This window comes from Caretta caretta, chromosome 2 (assembly GCF_965140235.1).
Source record: "Caretta caretta isolate rCarCar2 chromosome 2, rCarCar1.hap1, whole genome shotgun sequence".
Taxonomy (NCBI): domain Eukaryota; kingdom Metazoa; phylum Chordata; order Testudines; family Cheloniidae; genus Caretta; species Caretta caretta.
The window spans coordinates 255446077-255469613 of NC_134207.1; the positions used below are offsets into that span (position 1 = coordinate 255446077).

The following is a 23537-nucleotide window of genomic DNA, read 5'->3' on the forward strand; positions in this document are numbered from 1 at the left end:
AAGTCTCTGTCTACACTGGGGGCTAGGTCAGTTTAACTGCTTTGTTTGGGTGTGGATTTTTCACATCTGAGTGATATAGTTATACCGACCCAATCTTGTACTGCAGACCAGCCCTCAGAAGTGATTTGGAAAAGTCTTTTCTATCTTAGAGTCCCTAATAGAACTAAAGTAACTAATTGGGCTTTTGGTGACCTGCCTGTTTTTTAGCTGGACTGTCTCTCATGATTTTCTCAGGTTTTGCATGCTATGGCATGCTTATCTGGGTGTAGAGCAGGGGTTGGCAACCTTTGGCACATGGCCCATCACAGTAATTCGCTGGCAGGCCATGAGACGTTTTGTTTACGTTGACCACCCACAGGCATGGCCCCCCCCGCAGCTCCCAGTGACTGGGGTTCACTGTTCCCGGCCAATGGGAGCTGCGGGAAGCAGCGGCCAGCACATCCCTGCAGCCCGTGCTTAGGTCAGTGTAACTTACAACGCTCGGGGGGTGGCTTATTCACACCTCTGAGCAACATGAGTTATATGGGCCTAAACTGTAATGTAGCCATAGCCTTAGGCTATATCTACACTACGCACCTTCTAGCGACACAACTGTGCTGCTAGAGCTGTGCCGCTAAAAGGTGTGCAGTGTAGTCGCTCTTTGTCAGAGGGAGCTGTCCTGTTGCAAAAAAAATTCAACCCCCAACAAGCGGTGGTAGCTTTGTCAGCAGGAGAGCTCTCCCACCAACAAAGCGCTGTTGACACCGGTGCTTTTTGTTGGTAAAACTTTTGTCATTCGGGGGTGTGTTGTGTTTTTTTCCACGTCCTTTAATGACAAAGTTTTACTGGCGAAAGTCCTGTGTAGACAAAGCATGTGTAGTCTCTGTAAACCCTATCACAGTATGTTATGAGCCTTTGCTCACTTTTCTTGATATAGTCATCTGAAAGCCTTCATGCTTGTCAAGGATAAACAAAAAATGCAAGAAATAATGCAGCCATCTCTGGACTGGACTGCAATTTCCCTATAGCATTTATAGTAGGGCAGATCGCAAACACTGTTCTGGGGAATTTAAGCATTTGTGCAGGAAGATGGAGTAAACATCCCCTTATTCTGGCAAAAAGTTACAGTATTTCTAATATTACAAATGGAGTCAGGAGTTTGCTTTTAGTCACTTCGAATGATGGCACCTCTCAGTACAGGACTCATAACATCACAATGCGGTATCCATTCAGTATTAAATCAGAGGGAACAGATCCTTCTATTACATACTAGATATCCAGTGTCACTATTGTATCTGGCGGAGAACAAAAACCTGCTGTCATGTCGAAGTACCCCACTACAGAATTAGTGGGGCCTGTAACACACCAAAGCCATTGCATTAGAGCCACCTAGGACCCAACATTACATTCTAATGGTTAGGATTTAGGCAGTGTTTAATACTTAATTAGAAACGTTATTAAAATGAAAAAGTCTTAGACTGGGAACTGGATTAAATGGTCTTTACAGTGGGGATGCTCTAGAATGCCAAGATAAATAAAATGGCTGCTCCCAGCAGGGGACTGAAATGAGACTTAAATGCCAGTTTTAATTAAAAACTTCTTTTGATTGATTTTACCCTTTAGAAGTCAAACTTACTGCAGCAAACTTTTTAACAGTAGCTGGGACACTAGAGGCAGGATGTACACCTACTATATCAAGCCACAGCAGGGTTATTTAAGGACACTGTTCTATGATTAACTCTTGATTTGTCTGCTTTATATTTTCTCTGTCAAATTCTTAAATGTTTATGCTTGTAGTTTTCTGACTCAGTGCTAGCTCACTCAACCAAGTGATAACATCTTTGTCTGAAAGGAAGGGGTTCCTTGTTTGAACAAGGCATGGATCCTGCTATTGCTATATTTATACAAAAGTTGAAAGTCTATTGTTTAGAATACAGTAATTTGCAAGGGTAGGTTCTGCTGCAATTAAACACTGGATGTCTGGGTGTGCAGTGCTGTCTTATGGAAGTGCCAAACAATTCTTTGGCTTCTATAATGCAGCCACTTAACAATTTACTCTTATACTGATGCCAAATTCAATTATAAAGTAAAACACTAGTCTACTTTAACTTCTGGTAGCTCTCAACAGTGACCTGCAAGAATTTATTTTAAATACTATCTAGCTGTAGGAATATATGCTGAATAATTAAAACATCAAGGGCTTATCTACATAGTAAGTTCGTGTGGCAAGCCAAGGTGTGAATCTACAGTGCACTAGTTTGCTGTGTAGTAATGTTCAGTGTGGACATTGCTATAGTGCACTAAAAGTTTCATAGTGTGCTTTGATATACTGCTGTTTGAAGTGGTAGTAAGTCAAAGCATACTAAGGCCATGTCTACTACGGACTTTGGTCCATGCAAATTATGTCAGCATAAAGCTGCCACAGTTAATATATCACTTGTGCGTGTGCATGCTTATACTCACCAGGAGTGCTTGTGTTGATGCGCAGTGCACTACAGGTAGGTATCCCAGTGTGCCACTTACCACCATCTGGCACAGTGCCTTTTGGAAAACTTTTTTTGCAATGTGTTGTGGGATAGAAGCAAGTTGCGTGGGGGTGTCTGTGAGGAAGAGGTCAAATTCACGTGTGTTTACTCACAGAGTGGTATCTCAGTGAGAAAAATATCCCAATGGTTTTAGTTGCCCGTTGTCCTTCATAATATCTGTAAGGCAAAGAGGGAAAAGTTGCCACCAGGGTGCAGGGCAGAGGTGGAGTGCCCATCTGACTTGAAACAGCCGGATGCAAGAGCCATTAGAGCTCAGCATGGAACTGTATGTCCAAGGGAGGCTTTGAAAGAGCACTTTCATGGTCTGCCACATTAATGTGGTGTGGAGGGCTGTGCTCTACCTTGCTCTGAACTTTTGAGGCAGTTAGGAATTGCATAGTCCTTGGAGTACATTTGATGAATATTCCACTATCTTTTAATGAACCTATGAATTATGCAGTGGTTGCTATACATTTATAATAAGGGGTCTACAAAATTTATGGCCACGAAAATTTGTGGATTCAGCCTTAAAGGGCCTCTGCACAACATCTCTCTCCAGCCCCAGACATGGTGAGCGTGAGTATGGCCTGAGGTTGAGGAGTGGAGAAAATTAGGGAATTTTTCAGTTGTATGTGAAACTATAATATTTTGGCCCCTATTTCCATATATATGAGTACAGGGCAGTGGCAATGAGTATTGGTACTATTTTCAACAAACAGTGTGGATTTTATCTGATATCTGACTCCTGACTCTAACAAAGGAATGAAGACCACAGCTATTGCAGTCATCCCAAAGTCCCTCCAGTCCATATGCTACTAAACTGTTTGTTGCAATAATGCCTGCTGAAATCATCATGGAATGGCATGCAAAAGTGTCCTATCAGAAAGAGAGATATGAGGCAGCCCTCCCTAGAAACCTTTGGGAGAGGATTGCAGAGTACCTCCACAGAATGATTGTCTGTTTCTTGTTGTGGTCCATTATCTCTATGTTCCAGTAAGCAGAACTATACTATCCTGCTGGGCTATAATTCATAAATGAGGATAAACTTCTTGATGTTCATATCAATGCAATAGGGTATGTGAAATGAAAGGGTAGGTGAGTTGGTGTACATTCATTAAATGTCCCTGAGGATCTCGAGTGCTGCAAAGCTCAGTCATAAGTGGTGGAGGAGGCTAACATACAACACTAGCTCAGTGACAACTCCTTGGGAACAAAGGAGCAGATAACAAGGCATGATAACACTTAACTTGTTAGTCACTTCTCTGCCCCCTTTTGAATGACCACAATATCAATGACTTCTGAAAAACTGATGTATTGAAACTGCACTATAAAAAAAGCGTTATAGCTCTTTTACTAGTTCTGCTTCATGAGTGAATGTCATAACATCTACTTTATGACTAGAAGCATGTAGTGTAGAACATCCTTGATGATGTAACAACCCATATCACTCATCTTCCCATTCCATCCTCTCCCCAGCATCCTCATGTGTACATAAAATCTATGTTCTGAACAAATAAAACCCTGCATAAACACATCTTCATGGCAATCACTCAGCTACCTGCTATCCTCCTCTAGGATCTCAGTAGAAATAGATCCATTCAAGTGCCATCATCCCTCCCTGCCCAAAGTCTGAAAAAAATCCCCAAAATCTTGTTAGTACTTAGAATCACCATTGTTACTTGACCTGCCCATTATAGGATTGGGATCAGTGCTGTCTCCTTATTATATGTGCCCAGACTTCACATGAGTGGTATGGATCCAAGGAAATTCAGAGCCTGGGTGATGACCCCTAATAGACTTGCATAAGAGGCAATAGTTACTAATAGGTGCTTGTTTAAGAGAAGTTGGCACCATGCCTTCCTTTAGTCAGGCACTAGCTTGCAGCAGAAGGCAACCCCAGTCTTTTCCAGCTTGCCTGACAGAACATGAGTAACTCACAGGTGGCAACTCAGAGTTCTTACAGCACATCCAGTATCTGACAAAATTAGCTGACTCATAACGAGAATATGGGTTCTTTCCGTGATTATCACTACATATTCTACTTCTAGTGTGAATTCTTCCTATTGTATCTTTGTCAGCAGGTCCCAAAGGGGGTGGAGTGGGGCAGCTGTCTCTTAGTTCCTCCTTACACCATGAGCAGTTCCAACTAGCAGCCAAGGGTAGTATCACTTAGAGCTCAATTTGTTTAGCTTATCAATAGGTTGGCAGAGTTAAATTGTTAACTTTTAGTTTGAATGAAAATGTCTTTTGGTTTTGTTTTAAGCATTTATTTTTTATCGAGTTCAGTTTCCTCAGTAGGAAAAAATCAAGGGGTTTTAGATTTTAATTTTTATATTGCGGAAAACAAAGGTGGGGGGGTGTCAGACAGTGACAGCAGTGTTGAGATTCAAAAAGTTTATTCCTGTGACAAGCTTAATTCAAAAGTCTAAATCACAGAATTTTGCCCATAGTCTTCAGTTCCCAGAGCTAAGGAGGCTTGAGCAAAAAAACCAAACCCGGGCCTCTTGTTACAGGTGTTGGAATGTATAATTATTTGTTACTAGCAGATAACTCTGGATTTTGAAAGCTCTCCATATTGGAATGTATGTCCTTATTGCAATACAAAATGTTGAGCTGCCCAGGGCAGACTATAGAGAGACCCATGCAATGTTTATCTTGACCTTTTCTGAACAGACTGGGTGATCAGTGTCTGTAAGAAGTTACTGGCACTGCAAGTGCACGTAATGCCACACTAGACATGATAGACAATGACTCGGTTTCACTATTCCAGTACTGAAATCTGGGTACGCTGTCATCGCAGGACTCTCCACGCATCATGTGCAAGTCAGAATCATGCTTGAACTTCTGTCTGGCAATGGGAAAATACACAGTGAGCTGTAGCTCTCAAAAGCTTATGCTCAAATAAATTTGTTAGTCTCTAAAGTGCCACAAGTCCTCCTTTTTGCAAATACAGACTAACACAGCTGCTACTCTGAAACCTGTTTTTTTTTATAGTCACTTAAATTGCATGACATCTGAGCCTTGACAAATAGATCAAACAGTTTACAGTTGACAAAAAAAGATCCTGAACTATAGTCTGTCAGGTACATTGTGGATATGGTTGCCTTTGGTTTGCTTTGAAAATCTGATGCAAAAATATGCATTGCATATGGAAGGAATTGCCTTTTGGAGCCCATTGACTTGAGTTCTGCTTTTTTAAGGCATTATCTGCCTCAGCTGCAACTTATAAATTGCTGTCAAACATGTGTCAGTGCAGTGTATCAAGGGTACCTTTGTTTCCATTTGCAAATAAACCTGATGGATACACAAGGAAAACATAACTTGCAATAGTGTTCCTGCTAGTTTTCTTTGTCCGTGACAGTCTAATTTCATTGCCTTCTTTGGGGTGAATGCATCTTTAATGAGTCTGTTAAACTGTCCCAATACGAGTGAATGAATTTTGCTGCTTCAAGCTAGAAAAAACAGCGCAATAGCACAATGCGAAGGAGTAGCCACCAACGCAGTGGGCTCATGTTGTTGCTTGTCCAGACTTAAAAAGCACTCACCTTTGCCTATTGGTATATTAAAATGTACCACAAATTCATTGATGCAGAATGCATCAGTTTTGATTGCATGATCAATGGCTGCATGAGAAAAGATGCACAATGCATGGAATGTTTCAGAGTAGCAGCCATGTTAGTCTGTATCCGCAAAAAGAAAAGGAGTACTTGTGGCACCTTAGAGACTAACCAATTTATTTGAGCATGAGCTTTCGTGAGCTACAGCTCACTTCATCAGATGCATACCGTGAATTGTATGAATTATAACATTCATAAACCAGTCGGAGAACACTTCAATCTCTCTGGTCACGCAATCACAGACATGAAGGTCGCTATCTTAAAACAAAAAAACTTCAAATCCAGACTCCAGCGAGAAACTGCTGAATTGGAATTCATTTGCAAATTGGATACTATTAATTTAGGCTTAAATAGAGACTGGGAGTGGCTAAGTCATTATGCAAGGTAGCCTGTTTCCTCTTGTTTTTTCCTACCCCCCCCCAGATGTTCTGGTTTAACTTGGATTTAAACTTGGAGAGTGGTCAGTTTAGATGAGCTATTACCAGCAGGAGAGTGAGTTTGTGTGTGTATGGGGGTGGGGGGGATGTGAGAAAACCTGGATCTATGCAGGAAATAGCCCGACTTGATTATGTAAAGAGTTGTCACTTTGGATGGGCTAGCACCAGCAGGAGAGTGAATTTGTGTGGGGGGGTGGAGGGTGAGAAAACCTGGATTTGTGCTGGAAATGGCCCACCTGATGATCACTTTAGATGAGCTATTACCAGCAGGACAGTGGGGTGGGAGGAGGTATTGTTTCATATTCTCTGTGTATATATAAAGTCTGCTGCAGTTTCCACGGTATGCATCTGATGAAGTGAGCTGTAGCTCACGAAAGCTCATGCTCAAATAAATTGGTTAGTCTCTAAGGTGCCACAAGTACTCCTTTTCTTAGAGACTAACAAATTTATTTGAGCATAAGATTTCGTGGGCTATAGCCCACTTCATCGGATGCATAGAATGGAACATATAGTAAGAAGATAGATAGATAAACACACATACATACAGAGAACATGAAAAAGTGGAGTAAGAGGCTAATTAAGATGAGCTATTATATGCAGCAGGTGTGAATACATTTCTTTCAAGTCCTTTACAAAGCATTGCCTGTGCATCATGTAGTCAGTGTTGACTGACATGTTTTTTCTCCTACGTTTGGCTGTACTCTTGCAGCACATCTTGAACCCAAATCAAAATGATCCCTGCATTGCACTGAAGAACAATAAAGGATTTCAGCAAATAGTATTTGATTGACACATTTTGTCATTGTTGAATGCTGCAAGGACATTCATTGATGGCTGTCTAGAAAGCTCTGGGGTTTCACTGTTTACTAAACAGAACTTCTCACCATTCAAAAGAGCCCTAATTACAGCTTGGTGGTGAGCAAAAAAAAAAATTCGGCTGTGTGTGTGCGCAGTCCCCTCCCCCCAGCTGCTGATGTTCTGGACAAGTGTGCGCTGCTGGTACATGCTTCTGAAACAGAGCTAATAAAAGTTCAAACCATGGACAGCATTCGTTGGAATCGCCTCAAAGCACAATACATGTACCAGAGTGTGCTGCAAATACACAGCTTTTTTCTTCCTTTTGTTTCATTCTTTCCATACAGGCTTCTGTTGTAGCCTGGCCTATCATTGCTTGGCTTTATTTTAATTTCCAGTGTTTGATGATAGATTTGCCTTTCTAGAGACTTCTGTTCTACAGACTTTGCAGCACAAACTATCTTTTGCTCCCTTTCCAGACTTCCACTGTTTTGAATTCGTCAGGGAATTTACTAGGACTTTTCTTTTATGACCCGTTTCTGCCATAAGCAGACTTGCCCCTCTTACTGTACTAGTGCAGTTGAGTCCCTGCCATATATGTAATTGCATTCATGCTCTTCTTGAACACTGACCCCAAAGCACTGTGGTATTTAGTCCTTCAGATCTCACTGTTTGGTGGCCACTGTAACCCTTTTTGCAACATGATTACTTGTTCCCCCTGAGTGATCCTGGCCCAGCTGGATGGCTGTCCTCGCCTGAAGGTGTCCTGATCCTACCGGGACGATGTTGAGAATGAGCCCCTTGCTGCAGGACATGCCACTCTGCTACTGAATGGCTCCTGCCCAGGGATAGTGTGGGGGCTATCAGCTGGTGAGGGAGCAGGAGTGAATTTAGGACAGTGGAGTTGCAGAGGGCTCTCTGCGCTGCTGCAGGGCTCATGATAACCAATCCCTGCAGATGCAAGGGGGTGGGGGTGACGGGGATGAAGGCTGTGGTCCTGGCAGGGCAGACTAGAGACCCCCAGCCAGGCCTCTGATGAGAAGGAGAATGAGCCCTAGCAGAGGCCATTTATCAGCAGGATGGACTCCAATGTGGTCAAGGGCTCGTCATCCTATTACTCCATGCAGTCCTGGCCAGGGGTCTTTCTGTTGAGCCCCTTCAGGATCATAGCCTCTCCCCTTGCATCGTGGTGGTCACTTCAGCCCTCAAAGTAGGTGAGTTACAGGTGCTTAGGGTGGACCCATCATATGTTGTCTTCCACAAAGATTAGCACTTGACCATATCCAAAGTTTCTTCCCTAGGTTACTTCTGTTTTCCACTTAAATCAAATGATATCCTTACTAGTATTCTTTCCTAAGCCCCATTCCTGCCAAAGGGAAGGGAGACTTCACACTTCTATTCAGGCAGAAAGAGAGGGCTCTAAGGACATCCAAGACACTCAGCCTCCGTTTATTTGCCATTTTCAGAGTGACTGAAGAGACAAGCTTACATCATCCCAAACAGTATCAAAATTGTTTTCAGATTGTATCAAGCAGTTAGTATCTAGCTCATCGGTTCCCAAACTGGGGGGCGTGAAGAAATTCCAGGGGGAGCACGAGGCAGTGAAATTTTCATAACAAAAAAAACCATCAATGTAACTAGTTAATAGACCAACAGACAATAAATTATACATATTCTGTATACATAATTCATAAAATTGTCTTATTACAGGCCTATATTATTTAACTACTTGTTTTTTATGATGAATATAAGTAGACAAGAATAAAGGTATAACAAAGTATAATAATAAAAATACAACTATAAATAAAAATATATAACTGTAATGTTTTCAAATTTCAAAGCACGAAATGCAAATATTTTTTACTTTTTTGCTTTTCGACGTGCAGGAGTACCGTTTTGGTCGGTGGGGAGGCCGGAGAATGATGTAGAAAGCAATGGAACTTTTTAAAACTTCCTAGCTCGCTCACGAGAGTGTTTGAGACTTTTCTATCGTGGGAGTGGTTACCTCCACCACTCACCATGCAAGACCGGCTCATGATGGTGTCGGGGATGCTATTCCTGATGGGTACCATTACGACAGACTGGGTGGCTGAACTTTGACTTTGTCCTCACCCACAACTATTTCAGATTTGGAGACAATGTATACCTTCAAGTCAGTGGGACTGCTATGGGTACCTGCATGGCCCCACAGCATGCCAACTTTTTTATGGCTGACTTAGAGCACCGCTTCCTCAGCTCTTGTCCCCTTACGCCCGTACTCTACTTGCATTACATTGATGACATCTTCGACATCTGGACCCATGGAAAAGAAGCCCTTGAGGAATTCCACCATGATTTCAACAATTTCCACCCCACCATCAACCTCAGCCTGGACCAGTCCACACAAGAGATCCACTTCCTGGACAGAACGGTGCTAATAAGCGATGGTCACATAAACCCCACCCTATACTGGAAACCTACTGACCGCTATACTTACCTACATGCCTCCAGCTTTCATCCAGACCACATCACACGATCCATTATCTACAGCCAGGCTCTAAGATACAACTGCATTTGCTCCAATCCCTCAGACAAAGACAAACACCTACAAGATCTCTATCAAGCATTCTTAAAACTACAATATCCACCTGGTGAAGTGAAGAAACAGATTGACAGAGCGAGACAGGTACCCAGAAGTCACCTACTACAAGACAGGCCCAACAAAGAAAGTAACAGAACGCAACTAGCCATCACCTTCAGCCCCCAACTAAAACCTCTCCAGCGCATCATCAAGGATCTACAACCTATCCTGAAGGACAGTCCCTCACTCACAGACCTTGGGGAACAGGCCTGTCCTTGCTTACAGACAGCCCCCCAACCTGAAGCAAATACTTACCAGCAACTACACACCATGCAACAAAAACACCAACCCAGGAACCAAACCCTGCAACAAACCCCGGTGCCAGCTCTGTCCACATATTTATTGAAGAGACACCATCATAGGACCTAACCACATCAGCCACACCATCAGGGGCTCATTCACCCGCACATCTACCAATGTGATATATGCCATCATGTGCCAGCAATGCTCCTCTGCCATGTACATTGGCCAAACCGGACAGTCTCTACGTAAAAGAATAAATGGACACACATCTGACATCAGGAATCATGACATTCAAAAACCAGTAGGAGAACACTTCAATCTCCCTGGTCACTCCAATAACAGACCTAAAAGTGGCAATTCTTCAACAAAAAAAACCTTCAAAAACAGACTCAGACGTGAAACTGCAGAACTGGAATTTAATTTGCAAACTGGACACCATCGGATTAGGCCTGAATAAAGACTGGGAGTGGTTGGGTCATTACAAAACCTGAACCTAACTTCCCCCATATTAATTTCCCCCTACTTGTTACTCTCTCCTTGTCAACTGTCTGAAATGGGCTGTTCTCATTATCACTTCAGAAGTTATTTTTGCTCCCTTGGTATCCTGCTGTCAATTGAACTGTCTTGTTAGACTGACCTCACACTTGGTAAGGCAACTCACGTCTTTTCATGTATTTATACCTGCTCCTGAATTTTCCAATCCGTGCATCTGATGAAGTGGGTTCTAGCCCATGAAAGTTTATGCCTAAATAAATTTGTTAGACTCTAAAGCAGGGGTTCTCAAACTGGGGGTTGGGACCCCTCAGTGGATCACAAGGTTATTACATGGGGGATCACCCCAAACCCTGCTTTGCCTCCAGCATTTATAATGGTGTTAAATATATTAAAAAGTGTTTTTAATTTTTAAGGGGGGGGTCGCACTCAGAGGCTTGCTGTGTGAAAGGGATCACCAGTAAAAAAGATTGAGAGCCACTGCTCTAAGGTGCCACAAGTACTCCTCTTTGTTTTTGCTGATACACACTAACACGGCTACCACTCTGAAACCTGTCAGATTAACTTGCATCTGTTCACGAATCAGGAAAATTATTTTTATAGTTTTTTTTAATTTTTAATTATAATTTTTTAATTATATTATGGATATGATTAAGAAAAGGAAGTACGATGAAGACTACATTAAGTATGGTTTCACCATCATGGGGGGGAAAATGGGATCGATTATCCTCAATGTATAGTGTGCCACGCAGTTCTCAGCAATGATGCCTGAGACCTACTCGTCTTGAGCGACACTTGATAAAGAACTACAGTGCTTTGAAAGACAAACCAAAAGAGTTTTTTGCTGCTAAACTTCAAAATTAAAACGCATGATGCTGGACACTACTGGAGGTTTTTCATCAAGCATCGGCCAAAGTGGTAGAAGCATCTTGTGAACTGTCATTGCTCATTGCTAAAGCCAAGAAAGCGCACATAATAGGAAAAACTCTTGTGAAGCCTTGCTTGTTGAAAGCAGCTGGTATTGTGCTTGGTGCTGAAAGCAAGGGGAAAAAATGGGAAATTTCGCTTTGAGATTTCTGTGAAACGTCTCATTGACATGGCGAAAGATTTAAAACTTTAAGTCATGGAGGCAGTGAAAGCGTCTCCTTTTTTCACAATTCAGTGCGACGATACCACTGATGTAGCACAATGCTGTCAGTTGCTCGTCTACGTTTGATTCATTAATGATGGAATTGTGAAAGAACTGCTTTTTTTCGAAGGAATTGATCACCACATCAAAGGCTTCTGCTATAAAAAGTTTCTGACTTTTTTTTTTTTTTTTTTAAGAAAATGGACTTTCATGGGAAAAACTGGTTGGTGTATGCACCAGACGGTGCTCCAGCGATGCTTGGCTCTGGATTTGTGACATTAGTGAAAGGAAGAAAAATCCAGCCGTAACCACAACTCACTGCTTCATACATGGACAAGTTTTGGCTGCTAAAATCCTTCCGGATGACCTACATGACTCGTTGAATTTGGCCATCAAAGTTGTCAATTTTGTGAAGAACAGCGCTTTAAATACAGAACTTTTTGCAGCTCTTTGCTCGGATTTGGGAACGGATCAAAATTCTTTTGTTTCACAAGGAGGCACTATGGCTTTCCAAAGGGAACATGCTTTCGAGATTATTCGAACTGAAAGACTAAGTGGAAATTTTCCTCAAGCAACAGAAAAAAAGTTATATCATGCGTTTATGGACCAAACGTTTCAACTTTCACTGGCATATCTTGTGGACATTCTTTGAATCTTGGAACAATCTCAGTTTGAAGCTTCAAGGAAACAACTCTGCAAACATTCCAGCACACCACGATGCCATCAAAGTGTTTTACGGCAAAATCAAGCTTTGGAAACGGCAAACGCAAGCTCAGACGCTTAACTCTTCGTCTTTTCCAACATTTTCACCACTCGCTGAAAATGAAGGTTTTGAAGAACTTTGTAAAGAGGATGCGAAGAACAAAATTGTTTCATCTGGACTACCTTGCCGACAAATTCATCGGCTATTTTCCAGACAACTTTTCTGCCAACCCCATTCATAAGCTAACATGTAATCCGTTCTGGCAACGAATAGACATCAACGTTGAAGTATTGCAAGAACAAGCACTTGAAATGAAATAAGATTCAAGTGCAAAAGATATTTTTGGAAACTTAAGCCTGGAGGAATTTTGGATAAAATATTTCCCAATTTTCCAAAAGTTGGAGAAGAAGCGCTACGTATTCTTCCATTTTCGTTGACGTACCTCTGTGAGAGAACTTCTCAAGTTTAGTCATAATAAAAACGAAACAAAGGAATCAACTTGGATGTCAAACTATTTGTGTTGCACACTTTTTCATCTTTCAAACCTAGGATTTCCCAACTGCGAAAAAAATGCAGCATCATCCTTCATATTAAATTCGTTTTGTTTGCTATTTATTCTAAATTACATTTTTATTTTTTCTTGACACACATTTGTTTGTACTTATTTTAAATTTATGAATTCAATTTGTTAAAAGGGATGGATGATGGTAAAGGAGAGGTGGGGGGCATGAGGGTTTTTTGAAAATTAAAAAGGGTGCATGATGCTGAAAAGTTTGGGAACCAATGTTCTAGCTAGATTAGAATCTCTACTAGAGTACAGGCCGATTCTGTGGCTTCTTTCAGAAGTGTTCCCATCTCTGAAATATTTAGAGTAACTATCTGGGGACTGGTATGTATGGTTGCAAAATAGTTCCCTTGTAGAAGCACCAAAGTCAGGTGCGCACTTTGGCAGGGCTTTCTTGCAATTATTATATAGATAAGCTTTGAGCACCCACCTCCTTTCAGTTCATTGCTTTCAAGTCACCAAGAGTGGAACACATGGACAATTACTTGAAGAAAAAGGTTACCTTACAGTAAGTGTGGTTCTTCAAGATATGTTTATATATTTCATGACACCACTCTTTTTCCAGAATTCAGGTGTTACACTCCATTTTAGCAGGAAAGAAGGGTACGTTGCGGAATACATATGGACAACACATCTTGAAGAACCAAGTCATATGGTATTCATTTTATTTGGTTGCTTATGGCTCTAACCACCAGCTAAAGAGATGACCTGTGGCTGTGTACCAAAGTAGCTGAAGACTTACACAGGACACTTAAAAGCTGCTAACTGGCTAGTGACACCAGAAATCTCTCCAGTCCATCAGAGTATCCTACTACCAGCAGAACATATCTTTGCTGGATCTACCAATCAAGCGTTCCCACCAGGATAGAGCTAAGGGTTAGCTCAGACAATTTCAGGATTTGATGGACAGATCACAATAGTCTTGATGAAGAACTTCTCCAGTACATAAAAAAGACTCAATGTACTAGCCTGTTTAATACAGTCAAACACCTGTAACAAGCCTATGATTCCAGGAAGGCTAACCCTGAAGAGCCATTATCTGCATGGACTATTAGTCTTCTCTACAAGCACTGAGACTTCTGAAATAGTGTGTCAAAAGTTAATGATCTAGGAGCCTAACTTAAAAAAAAAATCTTCAAAAGTCTGCTTTGATTAACTATATAGTGCTCCATACTTACATACACTCATAATATTCCAGAGGGGAAATTCTATCCAATCTTACATTTGGCCATTATCCCTGTGTAACATTCTCTAGAGCACTGAGCAAGAATAATTATCAAATGGGTTCTCATCACACATTTAGTTTTTTGCATTTGCAAGGTTTTGGGAGGAGTAGTGTGGAACACAACTATTGAGTTTTTTGGTTCTTCCTATCTGTTTTCTCTTTGGTACCCTTTCTGAGGGAAGAGAGGGAAATAATTCAAGTAGATTTTTGTAATACAGGTGACCATTAAATTTTAGCATTGTCTTCTATTCTTAGAAATCTTAACTCTCCTTTTTAAATGTGCATCCACCTAGTTATTTTATATGCTCAGTATTTCTTGGCCAAGATGGTCATACTGACAGTGCTGTTGTAGGCAAAATTTTCAGTTGCATTAGAAAAGCTGTATGATCTTTCCTTCCTCATTTTCAAAAGTAGTTATTCCAGATAAGAGCTGAATTTTTGCAGATGCCCTTAACTGATCAATGTCATACTGCCTGTTCCTGCAGTTGACCAACTCTTCTCTAAAACCAAGCATGTTGGCTTTGTCTGTGGAGTTCCTGGCTCTTTGCAGTTTTGAATGGCTTCAAGAATACTACTTCAGTATGCTATGCTATACAGCAAAGAGAACTATTCAAAGGTGTGCCATACTGAGCCAAGCGAAGGTCCATCTGATTTCCAAGCCTACTGCATATATGTATGTCTAATCTACGTAATACTACATTTGAGCATCCTATCTGAAAATACTGAAGTATTCCAGGTGTATTTTAGTATAACTCTGCTACATCTTCATTTGGATGCAACCTCAGTTGAGCTATTTCTACTCCCTCGAGTGGTCACTTAAAATACTGCTTCCTGTATATAATATCATTTCATGTTAAATGTGTGAGCTGAAGATCTGTTTTTATTCTTAAGTTGGTTGTTGTAGGACATAATGCTTGATTTAGCCTGAACTCTTTTCTTTAGAAGTTCCCATATGACTTCTTGGATGATACAGTGGCTTATTTTTATAGCTTGAGTAAACTGGTGTGACTTCCTGGAAGTAGTGAGGAGATGGCTACAGCTGAGCTGCATACAGGCTTATTTTGCCTCACAAACAGCAAGCTTATGATGCATACAGGCTATTTCTTAACTGGAAGGCCCTGAAGTGCCACACCTCTTGTAGCATCTCTTCTTTTGGCTCAAATGTAGTCTCTTTGAGAAATTAGGTCTTGACAGCACTAATCTAATAGCTTAATATGGCATTAAGACAACAAGTGCTCTGTTCCTGCCTCTTAGCTTAGCTAAGATCTTTCCTTCTGGTTGTTAATGGGACCTGAGACCCCTTTTCAGAATACTCCATTCTACTGAAACAATTTTGATAGCGCTCAGTGGTTTGAGCATTGGCCTGCTAAACCCAGGGTTGTGAGTTCAATCCTTGAGGGAGCCATTTAGGGATCGGGGGCAAAAATTGGGGATTGGTCCTACTTTGAGCAGGGGGTTGGACTAGAAGACCTCCTGAGGTCCCTTCCAACCCTGATATTCTATGAAACTAGTCACGTTAATACTGGGGAAACTGGGTCAAGAGCCTCATAGCCCACTTCTTCTGTGAGTCTGGTGAAGAATGAATTCAGACTGATCACTTCTGGATTTTGTCCTCTAGTCTGTAGGAAGACTTGAGAAAACATGCATATAAACTGATGTTTAGACAGCAAAGTATAATTATGGCATAGTCTTAAACTGTTCTTTAGTCTCGGTCACAAACAACTTTTTTCCTGTAAACTCTTTTTTAAAAATGAACCTTATAAGCCTGTTAATCTTTGTAGTGTCTATCAATTAAAGTTCTTGAATCTTGCTCTCACCATTGTGTAGAAATGTACCCAGTGCCAAGGGATTACTCAGTATTATCCAATAGATTAGTTTCCTAAAGATTTATTTTGTCGACTATTCACTGTTTGGAAGTGTCTTTCTCCAATATGCTAACATAGGTTACAAAGGAGCAAAAAAAAGCTATTGTCCAGGTCCAAAAATATCTAACATTTAGCAATCTTTGTGGGATTATGTTGCAGTGTGTTGGTAAACATATCGTGAAATAGGATCTGGCAAATTCCTGCATGTAGAGGAGTCACTGCAATGGAAATGGTGCTGTAAGTTCAACGGTGCTTCCAAATGCTTGCTTCACAATAGTAAAATGATGGCAATCTCTCTGCTTAAAAGTACTGTCTAAATCACACAGATTGCATGATGGTGAAACAAAACATCATCTAGAGTCTGTAATCAGATGACCAAGCTTCCCATCTTGTAGCACGCTGCACTGCTCGAACACCTGGTTCTGGTAGGGTTGAGGTGATAAACTTGTGCCTGGGGATGGGAGAACATATGCTGTGCCTTTCTGAAACAGCCTTTATCAAATCAGGCAACATCCGGTAATCTCTGAAAAGAAGTGTGTTGTGGTGCATGGAAACGAATACTGGGGAAAATATTGCTCAGAATACTGAGAGCTTGAGAATCCTGGTAAATATGAGCAGTTAGCAGAATCCCTCCTGAGGGCAGACAAGTTCCCTTAGCCTCTAGTTAAGATGTCACTGGACAAAACAAGTCCAATCTTCAGTAGTTGCCCAAGTTTCATCTTAAATTATTGCCATGTGAATCACTTCATTTTAATTTACTCTGACAAAATTCAGCTTTTGAAGTCACCTGTCTAATGGTGGATTTGCAAGGCTTTGATTTGCAAAGACCTAAGATCAAGATGCCCCTCCCATATAAGAGTTGATGACTGTTCTAATACTTAATCAGTATTTCCTTCATAGCTTTAGGTAGGATTAGCTGTTGAATGGGAAATAGACCCTTGAACTTTGTCTTGGCCTGTGAAAAGACTTTTTAGCTTTTGTTTTTAAGTACACTTGATAAATATATATACTGCTAAGTTGAAATAAAAAAATAAAAAAATTTAAAAAAACCAACAACCCTAATTGGTGCAGTTTTCTCTCAGCTCTTTAGTGTGATACTAGAACTTCTCTAACACTTGAGGGAAGTAGGTGCAGCACAGAACCTGAACTGGGCCCTCTCATAGTTGTTCCATGCCATTCGCTGCCAATTATGAATGCTGCCCTCCAACTTTTGAGGAAGTCTTACAGGGAACAAGGAGTGTTTGGGACGATTGTCAAATGGTTCTCCAATTTCTGTAGTGCAGAAACTCTCTGGATATTGCTTGTCAATGTCATATGGCTTATTGTAGCGGCCAACAGTGATTCACCCCTGCCAGAGGCCTAGTCTGGCTCATTTGTCTTCCTATAACGTGGACTTTTTTGCAGTGCATCCGGGACCCTAGTTATCTTTGTGAAATTGGTTGGCCAGTTTCTCCTTTCCAGCTCTTTGAAGTAGGACATACTGGGGTGCACTGCCCCTCATTGTGCTCTGAATGCTTGTCTTCTCGAGGTGGAAGCACACAAATATGGTTGTGATGACAGAAAAGTTGATGGGTAGACACAAATTGAATTATTTGCTACTGAGCTTTACAGCTTAACCATGACTTTTAAAACCAGCTAAATGTTAGCAGGATCTTAAATGTATTCTTCTTAGTCTTTGTCATACTATTGAGATGAATAGGGCAGGTCATACTTCTCAATGATTTCAAACTGTTTTCAGAATTGGGTAGACATTCTTGCATCAGTTTAACAGTATAATTTTGCAGAACCACAAGGGCTGGACATATAACTGTTTTTAAATTACAGGCCCCTGGATTAATCATAAAATGTGTGGAGACCAGTTGTTCTTAATCGAGGTTAATGAGGGATGTGAAATTCTCAGTTTCTCACTGTTATGACTTGAAAGACAAATCTGGATCCTAATGTAGTCATAACTTTTTCTGATGAGGGCAGAGGGTTAAATGCCTCTTAGAGTGAAACAATTAAGAGGGTTTTAACTATAGTATAGTGGTTTTATTCTTTAAACTACTACAGATTGGATGAATGCATTTTAATAAAAATGCAATCACCTGATTTGGCACAGCCATTCTCTAGTGTTCCAAACTGGTAAATGTAACTCTTCACCATGCCCAATATTGTATAGGTGATAGAATGCCTGCATAAGTGAGGTGACTGACTTTGCCCTTAAACTTTTGTGTGGAACACAGTCTTTAATCCTGATACTGAAATGATTTTCATTATTGCCATTTTTTCAGAGTAACAGCCATGTTAGTCTGTATTCGCAAAAAGAAAAGGAGTACTTGTGGCACCTTAGAGACTAACCAATGTATTTGAGCATAAGCTTTCGTGAGCTACAGCTCACTTCATCGGATGCATACTGTGGAAAGTATGCATCCACAGTATGCATCCGATGAAGTGAGCTGTAGGTCACGAAAGCTTATGCTCAAATACATTGGTTAGTCTCTAAGGTGCCACAAGTACTCCTTTTCTTTTTATTATTGCCATTATTTAGCATCTTGCTCTCTTCCCTTTTTTCTTAATGTAAAGTTCCTGTTTTCTCTTGCATAGCTCTTGTCCTTATAATTAAGTATGAAAATGCCACGTTGTCTTGTGGGTACTTGCATCTTAGTACATGTTAATCAACACCACTTGGAACAGAAATTGGTTTCCTATACTACAAACTGGAGTGGGTGCTCTGACTATGCTAGGAAACAGAACCCTTGCTGAAAACCGCTTGTCAGACCGGTCTGTGCTAGTTCTTACATCATTTTTGGTACTGATTGAGAACCTAGCTATTGAACTGGCTATTGAACTATTTCAGTAACAAGGTTCAGTAGCCAATTGTAGCCAGGGTTTAAGCCACCACAGGTTTGTATGCTTATTTCATAAAACACATTAAACTTTGATTATTGTAATATCACTTTGTATCTGGTAGCAGACTCTCGCTCTAAATGGCTTAATTAACTCATTGGAATATGTTTCTGTACAGTGGGATTTTAAATTTGGATTTAAATAAATATTTTTTTGCTTCCTTTGTAGGGAAATCTTCATTGACTATTCAGTTTGTGGAAGGCCAGTTTGTTGATTCGTATGATCCAACCATAGAAAACAGTAAGTATCCTTAGGTAATTGAAGCTGCTTTCCAAGTGCTTCCCTGTACATTAAATTTGTCTTTTTGCATAATCCCAAAAAAGGCTTTTCATATGGAATGATCATCCATATGAGGATTTTCATTTTAACACTGGAACCTTAAAGTGCACTGAACAGAGGAACAGTGTTTGATAGAAAGCTGCTTTGCATATATTACAACTTGTAATATGCAAAAGGAACAATATAGTATCTCTGGTTTGACTTCAAACACGCGATGCAAGAAAACAATACTAAAATCTGATTTAAAATATATCCTGGTGTTTGTCTTCCGATAGGAACATTGTACTCATTAATCATGTTACTCTCTCATGAATTGTAACTTCATTGGTACATCTTGATAAATATATCTGTGCAAAAGTCCCCAAAATTCATCCAGTGTGCTTTTAATTATGCTGTTTGTTCTCTGCACTTCTATTTGGATAATAGAAAATTTTAGTTTAAACACTAATTTCTCGTCATTCGCTTTCAGATTTCCATGCACTAGCATAATACTGCAAGGGAAGTGGGGTCTTTTTCCAAAGATACATCTGTGCAAGTTTCTCATTCTAGCATCTTAGCGTCTTAGTACAGGACTGACTTTTTTAATCCTTAGAAACAGCAGTAGCAGGGTCCTTACTGTCCATTGAATTCTACCCCGGTGATAATAAATGCTACCCTCTTACAGTATCTGTGCTTCACTTACTGTGTTCCAGCTCTTCTGCAGAGATCCAGGGATGTCATATCTGATATTTTTTCTCATAAATCTTTCCTTCCAGTCAGATCTGCGTAAATCATTGAGGGTTTCTCTGCACTTGAAAACTTAACAAAATAGTTATTCCAACAGAAGGCAAGTCCTAAATTTCTAAAGACTTGCCTCTGCTAATTGTCACTCTGTCAATAACTTATTTTGGAAAAACTCCCACCACATGATTAAGATGGCCAATGAAAATTGGCAAGATAAAAGATGGAAAAACAAAATCTCACAGAATAGGCTTTATTTTAATTAAAAACATAAGAATGGCCAAACTGGGTAAGACTGATGGTCCACCTTGACCAGTATCCTGACTTCCGACAGGGCCGGTGCCAGATGCTTCAGAGGGAATGAATAGAACAGGGCTATTACTGACTGATCCACCCTTTGTCATGCAGTCAGAGACTTAAGAACACCCAGGGCCTAGGATTGTGTCCCTGTCCATTTTGGCTAATAGCAGTTGGTTGACCTATCCTCCCTGAGAATTGACTTTTGTTATCATAGCACCTGGTAGCAATGCTGTCAAGCATACTGTGTTGGCACTCCTTCTAGGCATTGGAGTTGGCTTTTCTACAAAACATATGTAGTCAGTGTGTACTTTGTAGAGAAGAACACTATTGTAGACTGAATTCACAAATGCCCTCTGGATTGGGAAGCAAGCTGGATCTTCCCCAGGTGAGACATGCAAGTGTCTTCCCCATTAAATGGATCAGGAAGTGACTTGTCCTCTGCTGGTGCAATCTAGAGAAGGCTGTAATAGCAAGGGACGTTTTCGCCATTTCACTTAGGAGAAGGAGGCACCGTTATGCCTTTCCACTAGTCCCTCTGGTAGCTAAATTAATAGCAAAGCTGAAAGGTTTGAACTGAATAACTGTACCCTATCTGGGCCAGTGTAGCACAGTCAACTCTGCAGAGAGCCAAAGCCAATCCCATCAGGCTTGAGTTACTCAGGTTAGTATCAGATTGTCTCTGAACCTTGCATCTCCTTCCAGCCAGCTCACTAGTTTTATTTTTAACAGATCTATACGTGTAGTGTTTCCAAAACGTGGCTCATGTGATCCGGCACCTTGGGGTGGGGGGTGCGATAAGAGGGGAGGGAACTGCCAGAAAGGCCTACAATTCGAAGAGGGGGAAAAGAACTGCAGGATAATGTAAACAGGTGTGCATGAACCCCCTTTACTTGCTCCACACAAACTGCTTGACTAGTTAGTCTTCAGATTAATCTCAAAGAACTTAACTCCCCATAGCTATGTCAGGATGCTGTAGGGTGTAACTAGTCAAAGGTAGACCCATCTCTGCAGTTTGTCATCAGGTTCATGTGGGGCTTGACACACTAAAAGAGAAGGTTGTCAGTTATTGTGGCCCTGACAAGGCTGCTTGAAAGCTGTTCAACTGTTTTGTTCATGTGAGCTCAAGTCTTACATGGAGGGCCTCTATCCTGGTGGCAGTGAGAGAGGCTTGTGGACCAAGTGAGTTTCAGACCTTCATGACCCACCTTCATACTAAGCTTCCACTGGATATGGTTCTAGGGAGTCAGTCATTTGATGTTTCCTTAGACTTAAGGAGTCTGTGGAAACTGCCAACATACTTTCCTCATTCTCAGCCTCACTCACTAAATCTTTTCTCTATATGCTAGGTATTAAAGGGTCTTCAAGGTTCTTTTTGGAGCACATTAAATCCCTTAAAGTCCAGCCAGCTGTTTTATTTGACACCAATTTGATGGACAATGCTGTTATCAAGAGGACTGTCTGAGTCTCACTATGCTATGACATGGTTGACCTCAAACTGGGAGGCCATGTGAAGGCCCGCTAATTGATGTTCACTTTACAGAATTCAGCAGTAACAGTAAAGATGCCTTTTTAGAGAAGTTCTTGCCTTGTAAATATTTTCTCCTGAGAAACCGTTTTCAGGAATTTCTCTTCTGTCCCCCTCCTTTCTGCAGTGTGAAGGTAGCTTTTTTGAGGTTTTTCTCTTTAAAGTATGTATCCTATGTGTCAGCCTCTAATAGGCTATGTGTGAAATGCAAAGCTCTCAAAGTATGGTATGTTGAGAAGGTGGTGGTCTTACTCCGGTAGCATTCAGTGGACTGCTGCTATTGCCCTGAATGCCCAAACCTTTAAGAGAAGTAAATCTGTCTTGTCCTCTGGAGATAAGGCTGTAGACTGAGTCTTAGAAAAGCTTCAGTTAAGAGATTTTCCTTTTATTAGTGCTCTAGTTAAAAAGAAAAAAAACTGACAAATCTAAAATCAGTTTTTTTTGTGACCAGACTAGTGTCTCAAATCTCTGCCCTCTTGTCTACAGTTACTGATTAAACTTCTTAAGGCAGTGTATTTGCATTACTATCTAAATTGTTTGAAAATAGAAATTCTTTAATATGCATTTCTAATCACTAAATCTTATTTTGAAGATCTCTCATTGCATGCTTCTGTTTATGTGAGAAGCACAAGACAGTGGGAAACATGAAAGCAATTCTGTTTTTCTGTTCCTTCAGAACCTATGATGTAGTCTCAGGTCTGCAGTGAATAATAGTGGCAAAGTGGTGGGTGAATTCAAATGCTGTGCTTGGGGGAGGGTTTGCATTTCTCCAGAACGTTTAGTAACAAACTGTAAAACGTTTGACCTGAATCCAGTGCCAGAATCTCTACGGTAATGTCACAGAAGCAAATGAAATGTAAGCTAAAGAAACAGTATAGCTTTTATTGCCCTCTAGATATCTTTGTTTGCAGTAACTTCTTACCCTGTTACCAGTTTCTTTACATTAAACAGGGTATTCTTGTACTACACATTCCTGTATCAGAACTTTGGCACGATTCACCTTTGCCAAATGCCATATACAAAACAGTTCAACTTCTGAAGCTTTTTTTACGTTAATTCAAATTTAGTGCTCATGAGTCTAGCCTTTAAAATGTCTCCCAAACTTTGCTTTTAATTCAAATGCAGAATTACTTAGGCACAGAGCTGTAGTTTAGTTTTGAAAATGCACATACTCATTAGTGAGAGCTCGTAATAAAGTTGCATAACAAACTATAAAGTCAGGCTGTTCTTAGGGCACAAGACATAATTCATCCCATCAGTCTGCCTTTTTAAAATATGGAACTCATTTTTGGCTCCAGAAGTGGGTGTGAAATCTCCATTGTCGCAGGGAAATGAGGAAATTTTTATCAAATTCTCTCCCATTGACATAGTAAGCGTAGATCTTGAGTTCTTCCCTTTTTATTGACAAGCAGGTAGGGACAAAATCAGAAAGGCTAAAGCATGAAATGAGTTATACCTAGCAAGAGACATAAAAAGGCAATAAGAGGTTCTTTAAATACGCTAGGAGCAAGAGAAAGATGAAGGAAAGCATAGTTTCTTTGTGTAGGTGTCTGCAGTGGGGAAAGAGAGCTAATAACTGATGACATCAAGAAGGCAGAGATGTTAATGCCTGTTTTGCTTCAATCTTCA

The 23537-nt window shown here is 40.7% G+C and overlaps 1 protein-coding gene across 4 annotated transcripts in view; it reads left to right on the forward strand.

The window, feature by feature from the left end:
• Nucleotides 1–23537, forward strand: part of RHEB (Ras homolog, mTORC1 binding) — a 62024-nt gene that overhangs the window by 4787 nt on the left and 33700 nt on the right. For all 4 annotated transcript variants that reach the window (XM_048837556.2, XM_048837555.2, XM_048837558.2 and 1 more), the window contains exon 2: nucleotides 19253–19324. In XM_048837556.2, coding sequence (XP_048693513.1) covers nucleotides 19253–19324 — 72 coding nt within the window. The remainder of the gene's footprint in view (nucleotides 1–19252; nucleotides 19325–23537) is intronic.